Source organism: Dipodomys merriami, unplaced genomic scaffold, assembly GCF_024711535.1.
Source record: "Dipodomys merriami isolate MVZ:Mamm:240054 unplaced genomic scaffold, mDipMer1.0.p SCAF_70, whole genome shotgun sequence".
Taxonomy (NCBI): domain Eukaryota; kingdom Metazoa; phylum Chordata; class Mammalia; order Rodentia; family Heteromyidae; genus Dipodomys; species Dipodomys merriami.
In genome coordinates, this window is record NW_027206291.1 from 794,103 (window position 1) to 809,711 (window position 15,609).

Below are 15,609 nucleotides of genomic sequence, written 5' to 3' on the forward strand. Positions count from 1 at the left end.
CCTTCCTCTCAGAAACCTCATCCCGGGGGTGTGAGACCCCAGCAGGTAACTGCGGGAAGGACGCAGCGCGCAGAGCCGCCGAACACCTCACCTGACAGCTAACTCACACCCCCCATTACCTACAAACCCATAACCTCCTCGCCCTCCCACCCCAGGGCCGACGCGCGCCCCGCCACGGCGCCATGACGCTCCCACAGGAAGTCCCACCTTCAGAGGCTGCGGCCTTGCCATTCCGACGCGCCCGGCCCCCTGGGCCTCATTCAGGGATTGGTGCCTTTTCATGTCACTCAAAATCTGAGCCCGGGCAAGGCCTGAAGGTCCGTTTAAAATGATTGGCAGCGCGCGGGATGTCAGGACTGTCCAATCAAGACACCGGAAGTCGAGAGGAGAAGGGACGGGGCTTCGCGCGGATGTGCGGAACACCGGGCGATCTCGGCGCCATCTTGGAGTCCGTTTACCGGCTGTGCGGGAAGTCTGGGTGACCGCAGCGTCTTTACCCTGTGAAGGTGCCAGGTGGACCCAACACCCCCCCCCAGAACCAGGAATGGTGGGTGTGGGGGTACAGTAGGCAGCGCTGGGGGAGGGGGGAGGGGAGGTGGGGGAGGGGAGGGAGGGGCCCTTAGGGCAGCTTTGTTTGGGGGTGAAATAAAAGGGGGAAAGGAGGGGTCCCTACTGGCCTTCTGGTGTGTCTTCCCTCTGTCCCGAACACTTTTTTCTTGTGTGTGTCCGTGCTGGGTCTGGGCGCCGTCTCTGAGCACTGTTTAGGTGTTTTGCTCAAGGTTGGCGCTCTACCACCTGAGCCACTGGCTCCACTTTTTGGTCTCTCGGTGGTTTTGTCGGGAGATAAGCTCATGGACTTACCTGTCTGAGCTGGCTTTGAACCATGATCCTCCCTCAGTAGCAGGGATTGCAGGTATAATTACAGGATCAAAGAAATGTTCAATAGGAAGAAATCTAGGGCCGGGAAGTGGGCTCAGTGGTAGAGTGCTTGCCTAGCATGCATAAAGTCCTGGGGTCAATTCCTCAGTACCATATACGCAGAAAAAGCCAGAAATGGTGCTGTGGCTCAAGTGGTAGAGCGCTCGCCTTGAGCAAAAGAAGTTCAGGGACAGTACCCAGGCCCTGAGTTCAAGCCCTAGGAGGGCAAAAAGAAAGAAAAGAAAAAGAAATCAATAGCAAAAATTTCTTTAATCCTATCATAAACAATACAAAGTCCTTTTCACCCCTTGTGCCCTGTAAGTAGCACAGTAATCGTATTGCATTGACTTTTCTACCTCAGAATAGAATACAAATCCAGTTGCACACTATTAAGAATTTGGGTATTGGCATTCCCAGGGCATGTGGACTGGGAATGAGGAGCAAAGTGTCATTTCAGGAGCCAGTGACATTTGAGGATGTGGCCATGGACTTCACCCAGGAGGAGTGGCAGGTCCTAGACAATGCTCAGAGGACACTCTACAGGAACGTGATGTTGGACACCTACCGCAACCTGATGTTCGTGGGTCAGTGACACTTGCAGGAACAGAAGAGCTTCTGTTGGTGTAGGAAATGCACCAGCCATTTCTGACTTTTTACCTCTACTGCCTTATTACATGCTTTGAACTGACACAAAGTAGTAGCACATCCACAAAGTAGTAACACATTACAGTGTGGCATTTCAGTAGACAAATAAGTTACAATGACCAGGTCTCAGTTATTGGCTAGTCTTATCAGTTTAAGCAAACACAACTTCTTTGCACATGGAACAGGTAACATCGTTTGCGCTGGCTGTTCTGAAATATTCAATTAGTGGTGGTCACTCATAGTTAGGCTAATATGCTTTGCCACATTGCAAATTATTCTGCATCTTTTACATCTAGTAAATACTTGCATTATATAATCAGGTATTCAGTATTGGCTGTGCATGTCTATCATTATACTGGACCCTTTTTGAATTGACCGTTTTTGGTATGTGGTAGTGCTGAGACTTGAACTCAGGACCTGGGCTCTGTCTGTCCCTTAGCTGCTTCACACAAGGCTGGTGTCCAGTACTTGAGCCACAGCTCTACTTACAGCTTTTTGGTGTTCCTTGGAGATGAGTCTCGTAGACTTCCCTGCCTGGGCTAGCTTAGAATTGCAGTCCTCAGATCTCAACCCCTTAAATAGCTAGGCTTACAGGTGTGAGCCATCAGTGCAACTGAATTATGATCATATTTTGTTGTTGTTGTTGTTGATCATAGGGCTTGAACTCTGGGCCTGAGCACTGTCCCTCAGCTCTTCAGTGCTCCACCACTTGAGCCACAGCGCCACTTCCAGTTTTCTAGTGGTTTATTGGAGATAAGAATCTCACAGATTTTCCTGCCTGGGCTGGCTTTTAACTGTAATCCTCAGATCTCAGCTTCCTGAGTCGCTAAGATTACAGGTGTGAGCCATCAGCGCCCAGCTCATCATTTTATACTGACCTTTTTTCCTCTTTGCACTTCTTAATTTTAAAAAAATGTACCATATTAAATGACAGCAGTGTCACCTATCTGTTTGTTTCCACTTGCGCAGTTTATCTTTTCCACAGCTTCCCTTTGATTCCATGTGCATTTTTCCTGAAGTGGGGTTTTTTTTTTGGCAGATAACCATGGCATCTAAGTTACTTTTATGCCATTCAGTGAGTCTATATCTTAAGTTCTGTGATTAGAATTTCATCTGGTTAAATCAAATTTACAAAGACTTGATACTCTGTTACTTTTTTCTAATGGTTTTGCATATTGTTTTCCTTTTTCCTCCCCTTAATCTTTTTTGTCTGCTTGATGTTTGTATGGATAGGGTTTATTCTTTGAGTGTCTGCTTCTGTCATTGAGTTTATAAATTCTTATGTTTTCATGGTGGCAATTATGTCTTTTAGTAAAAGGATGTACTTAAGTATTTCCTGTCAATCTGACCTAGTGGTGGATCTCCTGACATTTTTTTTCCTAGGTAAGGTGTTTATTTGATTCTATTCTGAAGGACAGATTTTTAGGATAAAATAGTCTCAGGGGGAAACTTTCAAGACTTTTTGCATAGCCTCTTGTGTCTATTCTGTTTTCTGCTGGTCCTCTAGAATTTTTTTATAAGTGACGTGGTGCTTTTTGCTATTTTTAGGATTTTCTCACTATTGTGTACTTGTGATGAGTTGAGGAAAATATATCTCAGAGCCTTTATTAGCCAAAAAATCGGGAGTTGTTTAAGCTTCCTGGCCTCTATATTCATATCTCTCCCTTGGGTGACAATTCTTTTGTTGAATACCTGTTTGATATCCTTTTCCTTCCCTGACTGGAGCATCTGTAGTGCAAATGTTAGCTTGTTTATGTTGGTCTGTGTATGAAAGACTTTGTCTTCCTTCTCACCTTATATCTTTTTTATTAATCCACCTGAATTATTTTAAAGTAACCTATCTTCACTCTTAAGATATTGATTCTTCTAATTAATTCTGCCTGGTTACTTCTCCCGTTAAGTGTTCTAGCTGTTAGTTTTTGTTTAGTTGCTTGTTTGTTCTTTGCGTGTTTTTTTTTTAATATATGAGTTCTTTATTCCCAAATTCCTGGTTGGTTCTTTTCTGCTGTATTTTCTTAGAGTTTTGAGAGAGTCTTGTGATGTTGTACTGGTGTCTCAGCTTCCTAAATGCTGGGGTTACAAGAGTACCTCACCACAGCTAGTTCCCATTTGTTCTTTATGTACTCTGTCTCTTTTCCTAATATCTCCTATACATCATAAGTTAACCTTCTAATTTTATTGTGCCACCTCTCGTTTATTCTGATTCCTCCCTTAGCACTTTTCCCATTTTTTTTAATTTACATCAGTTATTTGTGGACAGAAATTTTATTTTAGCATGAAATATATGTGCAAACCATACAAGTTGATCAGACTATGTCCTCTGCCCCTGTCCCTCATCACACTTCCAAAAACAACTCCAACAAGTTTCCTTGTTCCATCTTTACACATAATATTTTTTCATATTCCACAGAGTACTAAAGTATCTTGACCATATTTATCAACCTTCATTCTCTGTCTGCTCTCCCACTAGTACCCGCCCCCAAGATGTCTGTTTTCTTAAATTCATCATTGTAGGTTATTTCCCATACAACTTTTTTGACAAATTAAGGATAAAATTAATAGCCTTACCTATACTAGATCTACTAGTATAGTAGATTTCAAACTGTAGCTATGATGATTGAGAGTGTATACTTTCTCTAAAGTTTAAAATTGGTCCCATCACCACACACTTGATAAATTAGAGATGTCTGCTCCATGGATCTGACTTAGCATTAGCAATGAATCTTAAGCTATTTTGCATTTACAGGGCACTGCAGTACCAAACCAGAGTTAATCTTCAGGTTGGAGCAAGGAATTGAGCCAGCTATGGCAGCAGAAGGTCTATACGGGAGCCTTTCAGGTCAGTCATTGCCCACAAGGAGGAGGATCAGGAGGAGGAGAGGTAGATTGTCCGATCCTGGCCATGGTGAGCTGTGTTCTAACACTGCAGCAGCATTAGGTTTCCGAGGCAGATTGTCACATGTAAAACCATCCCTGTTGGGTTGCCTGCTTTGTTTTGCTCCCGTGTTAGCTCCTTACCACACGTCTATTTGGTTGTGTCATAGGCTCTGGTCTTTATAGCTGTATGATGTTAGCAGAAATCAAACGTGTACTTCCTTTTATAAAACTTACAGCTTTCTGAGGGAGAAAGGGGACACAAAGATAAAATTATTTGGTATTGAGATAAGAGCCACAAAGACTAAGAAGAAAACAAAAGCACTAGATAAATTGTTAGCTCTTAAAGGAAGACTATTAAAGAGATTGTTCCTTACTAATTTTGAAGTGAGTACTTTCAAAATTTGGTATATAACATGTAGGGATGAATAAGATGTAGACTTCTGTTGTCATGATTATAATGTAAATACAAATTTGGGAATTAGTAGCTTGAAACAAGTATTTAAGTCATATTTATTGAGGCAGACACTTAAGTGGAGCTGATAAAATGAGGAAGAAAGCTCTAGATCAAGCTTTGTGTGCCATACACATTACACATTGCACATTGCAGAATTTATGGAGTTATGGATTCCTATGGTAACAGATGATGCACATTTCATAGGTGTAGAGCAACTAAAAGAGAAAGTAGCACTGAAAATCTCCCAATGCCATGTTTTATTCATCACCAGATACAAAATCCTTAGATCCATATTATTTTAAAATCTTACACTATTAGGTAATGGTGATACTACATTTATGTTAGAGTTGCAGAATGTTTGATGTGCTTTGTTGGTACTGATGATTTTCATGTCATTTTAGCTGTCCAGAAAATGAATGGTCCACTTGATATTGGCCAGGAAAATCCAGAGAGAGATTTGCAGGAAGTTGTGATGATGAACAGTAGTAGTACATCAGCTGAACACACAGTTACAGTAGGCAGAATATTTCCTATGAACTCAAACCCTACCTCAAATCTGAACAGAAACAATGGGTGCTATTCAGTAGCGATGCCTGGAGGGCTCTGTGTAAGCCAAAACGTGCTACACCATGGTGAGCTTGAGGACCTGCACCCCGGACAGGAACCTGACGCTCTTAACGGGAAACCCCTCAGGTATCCAGAACATTCTGATCTACAGAATAAGATTCAAAGTTCACAAAAGTATTTTCAATATCTAGAGCCAGGAAAGGCTAACGCGAGGATGACATTGACACCTAAGAAGTCTCAGCTGCAACACACTTGGAGTAAGTTTCACGAATACAAGAAACCCTTTGAGCAGGTATCACCTGTAGCCCGAAAAGTAGCCCAGGTTCTGAAGGAATCTTTTGGATGTAATATGTGTGGGATAGTTTTCTGTAACATGTCTGAGCTTAGTGACCACAAGGAAGCCCACAAAGGAGAGAAATTCTACAAACCTAGTAATGGTGAGAAATCTTTCCACAAGAAATCACACCTCATAAAACAAGAAGAAACACACACAGTGGAAGAGCACCAAGAGCATACACAATGTAAGAGATTCTGCGAGAAGTCAGAAGTAAGCGGTGATCAGCAGGTGTCCACTAGGGAAAAACTTACTAGATGTAAAATCTATAGGAAGCCCTTTCCCCAGAAGGCGAACCTCCAAGCTTATGAGAGAACTCACATAGGTAAGGAGTCCTATGAGTGTAAGAAATGCAGGGCATTTTTCTGTTACAAGTCTCACCTCACAGAGCATCAGAGAAATCACACAAAAGAAAGACTGTACAAATGCGACGAATGCAGGAAACTGTTCAGCCATTGGGCCTCCCTTCTCACACATCAGAAAATCCATACCGACGAGAGACCTTATCAGTGCGGAGAGTGTCGGAAAACTTTCCGTTGTAAGTCATACCTCATTGTGCATCAGAGAACTCACACCGGTGAGAAACCCTATGAGTGTGCAGAATGTAGGAAGACGTTCAAAAGTTTATCTTCCCTCACGGTGCACCAAAGGACCCACACAGGTGAGAAGCCCCATCAGTGTGACAGGTGTCCCAAAGCATTCTGCTCTAAGTCCCTCCTCACAGTCCACCTGCGACACCACACGGGTGAGAAACCCTACGAGTGTCAGGAGTGCAGGAAGGCTTTCTATTCTGCATCCAGCCTCCGGGTGCACCGGAAAACGCACACAAATGAGAGGCCCTATGAGTGTGCGCACTGTAAGAAGATGTTCAAATGCGCTTCATACCTCTCCATCCATCAGAGGATTCATACCGGCGAGAAGCCCTATCAGTGTTCCAAATGTGGCAGAGCCTTTGTGTGGAAGTCATGCCTCACCGTCCACCAGAGAGCTCACAGCAGTCAGAAGCCCTACGAGTGTGAGGTGTGTAAGAAAGCATTCAAAGTTCTGAAGTCCTTGCATGTGCACCAGCGACGTCACGTGGGTCAGATGGCCCTGTGAATGAGATGAATGTAAGACAACACTGTCCCCGTCCCTCACTGTAAAAAGTGTAGGGATATCATAGCCTCAGGGGCATCGGTGTACCCTGGGCTGTAGCTCAAGTGGTGGAGAGCTAGCCTGGCACAAAAAAAGCCCAGGCTCTGAGTTCAAACCCCAGGACTGCTGCACACACACACACACACACACACACACACACACACTCACACAGGAAAGCTTTCACATATGGTCACCTCTGTATAAGAAAAGGGATACAAGCCAGAACCCAGGTGCATATAAGCAATTGCCAGACCTAGTGGTGCCTGCTTTAATCTCAGCTACTTGAGAAACTAAGGCTGGAGTGTCTCATTAACTCAGGTTTGATAGTTCATCTGGGCTAAATGACAGGATATGATGTTTTAAGATAATTTTATTTGGAAGTGAATGTCATGAAAGAAAGTAGCAAGACTGTCCATCCTGAAGGGGACCCCAAAGAGGAATCCCCCAATAAAAAAAGGGAAGCTGAGTAAAAACTTGTGCTGTCTGTATATGACATCTAAAACTCACAGATTTAAAACTAGATGTTTTTAAGACTTAATGACTTGAAAACTCCTGTGAGCAAGCACCAGGTTCCAGTGTAGGAAATTCTCTGCACAGATTGCCCCCATGTACATCAAAGACTTCATTCCACAAACCTCAGGAGTGCAGAGAATTTGGAAAGGCTTTGCAGCAGAAGTCAGACACTGGGTAATTCATGAAAATCGGAGGCTCTGAGAATGTGGAGGAGGTAGTGGGGCTGAGCTGTCCCTCAGTGACAAGATGTCCTCGAATGTCGGTTACTTGTCCAATCACACTGACGGAGCCATACTGTATGGTCGCCTTGCTGGCTCAAATCAGCTTTTGGAAAAGTAGGAAAATTGCAGTACCCTGAGTGTACCTCATTAAGCTAGGACATTGGGCGAGGGATATTTTAAATTGTCACAAATTTCTTTGAATGTTAGAATTTATAACAGTTGAAAATGCCTTAAATTCAATGGATGAAATCCAATTTAGGTAATTTGAGTGTTAATCTATAGGAAGACTCAAATGTTGTGTTTTAAGTTCCTTGAGAGTATTCAGTGTTATACTAGCAAATAAATAGGATGTTAATGGCCTTTTCTGGTGTGCCTTGTGCTCTTTCTTGGGACGTCTGTGGGTTTCATGACTAGAAACTGGTCCTTGTTTAGGCCTAAACCCCCTAGGACACATAGAGGTTGGCCAGGATGTCAGGTGGAAATGTGCACATCGTCTCTGTGATCATCTGTGTGGCTAGCTCATATCAACAAAAGCTCCCCAGTTTAGTCAGGCACCTGTGGAGGCTGAGATCAGAGGATCACCGTTCAAAGCCAGCCCAGGCAGGAAAGTCCGTGAGACTGTTATCTCCAATTAATCATCAAAGAGCCTGGGCGATGTCCCTGAACTCTTCAGCTCAAGGCTAGCCCTCTACCACTTGAGCCATAGCACACTTCTGGTTTTCTGGTGGTTTACTGGAGATAAGAGTCTCACAGACTTTCATGCCCGGGCTGGCTTTGAACTGAGACCCTCAGATCTCAGCTAGGATTTACAGGCATGAGCCACTGGCACTCGGCTGTGTTGTTTCTTTTTGCACCAACACTGGGGCTTGAACTCAGGTCTTGGGTGTTGTTCTTTAGTTTTTATATGCTCAAGGCAGGTGTTCTGCCACTTGAGCCACACACAGCTCAGGGACTCTTAGAACACTCCACTACTGGTCTGAATGGGGAATAGCCACAGAGAGAGGAGACAGAGACAGAGACAGAGAGAGAAGATCTGACATGGTCCTCCAGTTCAAGCAGCAGAGAACGCCATCCTGGCAGCCAGTGGCCACACCTTCCCAGGAAAGGAAGAAGCAGAGAATCACCTGAGAACCACAGGGGAAAACAAGGGGAAAAATTAGTGCCCCTATGGCTGGTGCACTATTTCTCTCCCTGGGCCCTGCCTCCAGACCCTCAAGAGAGTTGCAGACTTGCCAGACAGGTTCCAACAGTCCAAGTCCCCGATTCTAGAACCATCTCCCAGGATGTCTTTTCTGGCAGGCAGGCAGTTCTGAGAGACCAGAGTGGAAATCTTTACTGATTTCCACAGCCCCCTTCCCCCACCCCACTTCACCACCACCAAAGCCGGGAAGTGAACTGCTGGCTGGGGCCTGACTCGGTGACAGGCATTCACTCCTGACCCTCCGAGTCATGTGACTGCCAGGCCTGGCCTGAAGCCCACCTCCAGGATCTCCACTGTGACATGTATCTGCTTCCAGGTTGTCGCTTCTGAGGCCCCCACAACCTCCAGTCTCAGTCCTGAGTCTCCTTCCCCTACAGAGAATTGAATGGGGCTCCCCCACCCATAGATTTGGACGCTTGTTACTTCAGAAGACAAAATCTGGGGGGCTTGTGGGAGGACATGGAAAGGCTGTAAAAAAAAAAAAAAGTAGTTCCCATGGCAACTGGCAATGTCCAGTACCCACAGAGATGAAGCTAACTAAGAGCAGGAAAGCAGCCCAGAAGCCGATGACCAGCACATCCACATGGCAACCAGGCTCATTTCCCTGCATCTGAGCAGGACCAGGGATCAGGGCAGTGCCCAGAGCCTGTGCGCAAATGCTGAGCTCCTGACCCATTCCCTTAGTCAGCTTCAACCCGGCTGCTGGGAGTGGTGCTAAAGGACTTCTTCCATCTCATTTTAACCTGTTACTTCCTGCCCCTGACCCACCTTTTTCTCTCCCAGGCTCTGATGATGGCTGCCGTTACACTCCACACCTCTCTGAGAGATAGACTTGTAGTGTCTGCTCGTGAGTGAGAACGAGGGGGTAACTGGTTTTTCCTGTATTGGCTTTATTTGTATTTATCTGTACAAAACAACTTCCAGCTCTATCCATAAGATGGACCAGAGAGCCGGGCACTGGTGGCTCATGCCTGTCATCCTAGCTACTCAGGAGGCTGAGATCTGAGGTCGCCGTTCAAAGCCAACCTGGGCATGAAAGGCTGTGAAAGTCTTATCTCCAATAAACCACTAGAAAACTGGAAGTGGTGCTGTAGTTCAAGTGGTAGAGCGCTTGCCTTGAGCTGAAGAGCTGAGGGATAACACTCAGGCCCAGAGTTCCAGCCCCATGACCGACAAAAAAAAAAAAAGATGGACCAGAGAGTCTCAGGACATTTTAACAACTTACATAAATTGCATAACTTAATTTTATAAGCATTTAAGCCTTCTTGGGAAATTTTTTTTACCTGCACACGTGGAATCCCGCCAGCTGCACTCATTGATTTTTGTATGGCTGTATAAATTCAGCAAGTTAGGGTGCTTTGAATTTGTGTCGAGTTACTGTATATCATTATCCTTGAATAAATTAAATAAAAGGGGAAAAACTCAAGTAACTGGGAACAAAAAGCACCAGTTATAAACTCTTCACAAGGCTGGCACTATTATTGCTAATTAGGAACAAAGTAAAGGTCACATAGGGTTTCAGAGACAGTAGAATTATGAAGGTGACTCACAAGAATAAATTCTGTTGCTGGGGTTGGAGGTATGGCTGGGTTGGTAGAGCAACAGCCAAGAGTTCAAACACTAGTCCCACATAACAAAGAAAAGAAAAAAGTCTTTTGTTTACAAACTAAAAGACTAACTTCAGTGGAGGTTTAATTATGCCCAGGTGGAAAAGCGCTATATTTGCCAACAACATGGTAAACAAGCCTTAGAACACAATGTATGGTCTCACAGCTAAACACAAACTCAGGAAGATAAAGAGGATCTCAGGAAGATTCCGCCAGCACACCATTTGAGGATCTTGGTATTTTATTAGGATGCCTTCAGAGGACTAGAATCACTGACCAATCCACTAATTAAAAGGGGGGAAAGAACATAGTAAAACTAACAATCTGCTACTTGGCTATTCTTGACATCTGATCTGGGGTCTGATGACAGCTACTTACTCTGTATAAGGGAGTTTATTTGTATAACTATTAGAAAGGTTCCCTTCCAGCTATGCAGGAGGTGTGGGAAGAATAAATGTATTTATTAGCCGAAAATTGACTGGCTCTGGATTACATGCCTGGAAGGAAAGTCAGGAAAGGCAGGCTCTCTTCTGTGCCACCAAGTGATCATAAAGGTTAAAGTGACTCGAGGATAAAAAGATATATAAGGAACTGGGTGCTAGTGGCTCACACCTGTAATTCTAAGGAGGCTGAGATCTGAGCATCGCAGTTCAAAGCCAGCCCAGGCAGGAAAGGCCATGAGACTCTTATCTCCAATAAACCAATCAGAAAACCAGAAGTGGTGTTGTGGCTCAAGTGGTAGAGCGCTTGCCTTGAGCTGAAGAACTGAGAGACAGCGCCCAGGCCCAGAGTTCAAGACCCAGGACTGGTGGCCGGGAGGAAGGGGAGGGAATATCTAAGGGATGAGCCGGTACTGGTGCTCATGCCTGTAATCCTAACTATGTAGGAGACTGAGAACTTCCCAGGCAGAAAAGTCTGCAAGACGAAAGAAAGAAAAAGAAAAGGAAGGAAGGAAGGAAGGAAGGAAGGAAGGAAGGAAGGAAGGAAGGAAGGAAGGAAGGAAGGAAGGAAGGAAGGAAGGTAGGTAATGGTAACATTTAGAAAATGAGAGGAATTTCATTTGGGGAAATAGGAAGAATTCTATTTATGGAAAGCACTAGACATTTCCAGACAGCAACAGGAAGATAACTTTAAAAAAATTAATTCCATCAGCCAGTCCTCAACTCTCTTACATCAGCCAATCCTCAGCCCTCTTACATCAGCCAGTCCTCAGCCCTCTTACATCAGCTAATCCCCAACCCTCTTACATCAGCCAATCCTCAGTCCTCTTACATCAGACAATCCCAAGCCTCTTGCATCAGCCAATCCCCAGCCCACTTACACCTGGATGAAAATTGCTCAGCCTTCCATTAGTACAGACAGATTGGGAGAAGGAATCCATGTCCATACCAATGTGTGCTGTGCTGTTCAATGTCAGATGCTGCTAAAATTGTTCACACAAAACCTAAATTGTTTCCTGTGGCGTTGCAGGTCGTCCCTGATTCTAAGGCTAAATCACAAGCTTCTGGCCTCGTTGCCCACAGGTGGAGGTGCGAACCCCTGACCCCAGCCACAGCACTGTGGGACACACCTCGCAGTCTGCAGGGAATAGAACACACCAGCTCGATGCAAGGATCAAACCCAACGAGTAGCCGGGCACCGGTGGCTCAGGCCTGCCATCCCAGCTACTCAGGAGGCTATCTGAGGATCAGGGTTCAAAGCCAGGCCAGGCAGGAGAGTCCTGAGACTCTCTGTCTCCAATGAATCCCCAGAAAACTGGAAATGGTACTGTGGCTCAAAGTGGTAAATAAATAAATAAGTAGACTGAGTGAGGTATGTTCATGTCTGTGTTCATTTAGGAAGACAAAGTAAGATAAGGTAGAGTTTACCGGTGAAGCATGAGCTGGACACACACAAGGTTCTGAAACTCAACGCCCAACACAGAAAGCAAGAGAGGAGAAAGATGAAAGAGGGGAGGGGAAAAGAAGAAAGGAGGGAAAGAAGGAAGGGAGGGAGAGAAGGAGGGAGAAAGAGAGAAAGGGAAGGAAAGGAAAGAAGCAAAACACAGACAGTAATCTGATTATTTGGGAGACTGAGGCAGGGCGATCATGGTTCAAAACTAGCTTAAAGTGAGACCCTGTTACAACAAAAACCAAAAAGAAAAGAAAAAAATGGAAGCACACATGAAAAACAGTCATCTCTGATTATTGTGTATTATAAGAATCAGTCAAATACCTTAGTTATAGCTTTTTAATAGAAATACTACAACTCATGATTATTCCCTTTTTTTTTGTCTGTTGTGGGGCTTGAACTCTGGGCCTGGGTGTTGTAGCCTCAACTCTTCAGCTCAAGGCGAGTGCTCTACCGCTTGAGCCACAGCACCACTTTTGGTTTTCTAGTGGTTTATTGGACATAAGAGTCTCGCCGACTTTCCTGCTTGGGCTGGCTTTGAACTGTGATCCTCAGATCTCAGCCTCCTGAGTAGCTAGGATGACAGGCATGAGACACCGGTGCCCATCTATTCCTTTATTAAAAGAAAAGTAATGTGACATAATAATGTTACTTGGAAGCAAGTATTCTTGTGTGTGTGTGTTTGTGTGCGTGTGTGTGTGTGTGTGTGTGTGTGTTGGTCCTGGGGCTTGAACTCAGGACCTGGGGTGGTTGCTGTTCCTGTGCTCTCTCGCTCAAAGCTACTGCTCTACTACTCGAGCCACAGCTCCACTTCTGGCTTTGTGGAGGTCAATTAAAGATCAGAGTCTCACAGACTTTTCTGATCAGGCTGGCTTTGAACCACAGTCCTCAGATCTCAGCCTCCTGAGCAGCTCGGATGACAAGCCCGGGCCATGGAAGCCCAGTGGAATCTACTATTCTTAAGAACTCCATGCTGTTTGACATTCTGAAATGTGAATTAATAAATGCCTCGGATCTGAGTATGGAGTAATTTGAGGGCAAGTAGGAAATCACCAGCAAAGACAATGGTTTTTGAGAAAGTCCAAGGAACACGCTACTTAGGAATGAGGTCTCCTTGAATTTGCCTAGAAAGTTGAAGATGGCAAAGAAATGGAAAATCAGAATCAATGAGAAAGATCAAGTTCTGTTCCCCTATCGGCTGAAGAGGACCGCCATTTTGAACCCCCAAAACGTCCAGCCATTCTATCATGAGCACTTACTTCTACTGGGACCGATCGACTACTTCTTTTCTAGTCGCCCTCCAGGAGAGAATTCTCAGGGCCCTCTTGATGTCTTGGTTCCTCAGGCTGTAGATGAAGGGATTCAGCATGGGGGTGACCACCGTGTACATCAGTGAGGCTGTGGCCGTCGCGTGTGAGTTTTGAGTCACCGCTGAGCTGAGGTACACACCCAGAAGTGTGCAATAAAACAAGGAGACCACGGAGAGGTGCGAAGCGCAGGTGGAGAAGGCCTTGTACTTCCCCTGGGTGGAGGCGATTTTGCAGATGGCTGACACGATCTTAGAGTAAGAATAAATGATGCCGGCGAAGGGGCCCACAGCGAGCAGCAGGGCGGTGGCGTAGATCACCAGGTCATTAAGGAAAGTGCCAGAACACGCGTGGTGGACCACCTGATTCAGTTCACAGAAATAGTGAGGGATTTCAAGCGCTCTACAGAAGGTCAGCCGCAAGACCAGGAAGGTATGGAGCAAGGAGTTCAGGACGCCTACGATCCAGCATCCCAGAGCCAAGAGGCCACAGAGCCGGGGGCTCATGATGACCGTGTAGCGCAGGGGGTGACAGATGGCCACGTACCTGTCATAGGCCATCACGGTCAACAGGAAGATGTCCAACCCAGAGAAAAGCAACAGGCAGTACATCTGGGCAATGCAGCCCGCGTAGCTGATGGCCTGGCTGTGCGTCTGGAGGTTGAGCAGCATCTTGGGGACGGTGGTGGAGGTGAAGCAGACATCCACCAGGGACAGGTTGGAGAGGAAGAAGTACATGGGCGTGTGCAGACGGGGGTCTGCCATGATGGCCAGAACAATGAGCAGATTGCCGAGCACGGTGATCAGGTACACAGACAGGAACAGCCCAAAGAGGAGAGGGTGGATTCGTGGGTCTTGGTTGGAAAATCCCAGAAGAAGGAATTCTGAAAGTTGGGTGCCATTCCCTGGTTCCATGTGCTTGAGATGAATACCACACCATCACCCCCCAAAACATGACATTAAAAAAGAAAAAGAATATGAGTATGATGAATCACTTGCCATAAATGTTGTCTTTTATGGCCTCTCACATCCTGGGCCAGCACTGCATCACCAGCCACATGCCTTCTCTAACCCTCTATAAATCAAGAAATTAGCCAGGCGCCAGTGGCTCACACCTGCCATCCTAGCTACTCAGCAGGCTGAGATCTGAGGATCACAGTTCAAAGCCAGCCAAGCAGGGAAGTCCATGAGACTCTGATCTCCAATGAACCACCAGAAAACTGGAAGTGGCGCTGTGGCTCAAGTGGTAGAGCACTCGCCTTGAGCTGAAGAGCTGAGGGATGACTCCCAGGCCCGGAGTTCAAGCCCCACAACCAACCAAAAAAAGCCTGGAGGGGAGGGGGAAGGGGGAGGTGGGAATTTAAAAACACTCCATTGCCACTGCACAGAAGCAAAGGATTTGAACAACTTATAATTCACACAGTCAGTGGCTCACAAGATCACACACAGATTTCGACTCATCACCAGAATTTAATTGAGGTGAAATTTTGTTGATCTGCCCTTTACTTCACCCACTAATTGCTCCTCCTCTGACTCACCTGAGAGACAGGAATTGCACAATGTAACCCCTGTGGACCGCAATTGCAAGGCCCAATTTGCAAGCGACTTCCACTGATCGATATTTCAGCATCCTCAAATATACTTGGCCATAAAAACACTGAAGACAAGCCAGGTGACCCGTGGTTCACGCCTGTCATCCCAGCTGCTCGGGAGGTTGAGATCTGAGGATCACAATTTCAAAGCCAGCCTGGGCAGGAAAGTCCATGAGATTCTTTGTCTCCAATGAACCACCCAAAAGGCAGAAGTGGTGCTGTGGTTCAAGTGGTAGAGCACTAGCCTTGAGCCAAAGAAACTCAGGGATAGTGCCCCGGCTCTGAGTTCAAGCCCTGGGACTCACACACTCACACACACACACACACACACACACACACACACACACACA

The 15,609-nt window shown here is 45.7% G+C and overlaps 2 protein-coding genes across 2 annotated transcripts; one reads left to right on the forward strand and one right to left on the reverse strand.

Annotated features, from left to right (window-relative positions):
- The first annotated feature begins 464 nt into the window (after positions 1-464).
- On the forward strand, positions 465-8,016 carry LOC138817622 (zinc finger protein 39-like). The gene is made up of 4 exons (XM_070008091.1): positions 465-547; positions 1,376-1,502; positions 4,310-4,402; positions 5,296-8,016. The coding sequence occupies exons 1-4, from the start codon at positions 545-547 to the stop codon at positions 6,891-6,893; spliced, it is 1,821 nt and encodes a 606-aa protein (XP_069864192.1). The 5' UTR covers positions 465-544; the 3' UTR covers positions 6,894-8,016.
- Positions 8,017-13,622: 5,606 nt separating this feature from the next.
- LOC138817576 (olfactory receptor 7A17-like) lies at positions 13,623-14,582 on the reverse strand. Its single transcript, XM_070008034.1, has one exon. The coding sequence runs from the start codon at positions 14,580-14,582 to the stop codon at positions 13,623-13,625; it is 960 nt and encodes a 319-aa protein (XP_069864135.1).
- Positions 14,583-15,609: the final 1,027 nt, after the last annotated feature.

Coding starts and splice junctions, on each gene's coding strand:
- LOC138817622 (XM_070008091.1), top strand. Junction 1,503..4,309: donor CCGCAACCTGATGTTCGTGG/GTCAGTGACACT, acceptor TTGCATTTACAG/GGCACTGCAGTACCAAACCA. Junction 4,403..5,295: donor TCTATACGGGAGCCTTTCAG/GTCAGTCATTGC, acceptor ATGTCATTTTAG/CTGTCCAGAAAATGAATGGT.
- LOC138817576 (XM_070008034.1), bottom strand. CDS start 14,582: ATGGAACCAGGGAATGGCACCCAACTTTCAGAATTCCTTCTTCTGGGA.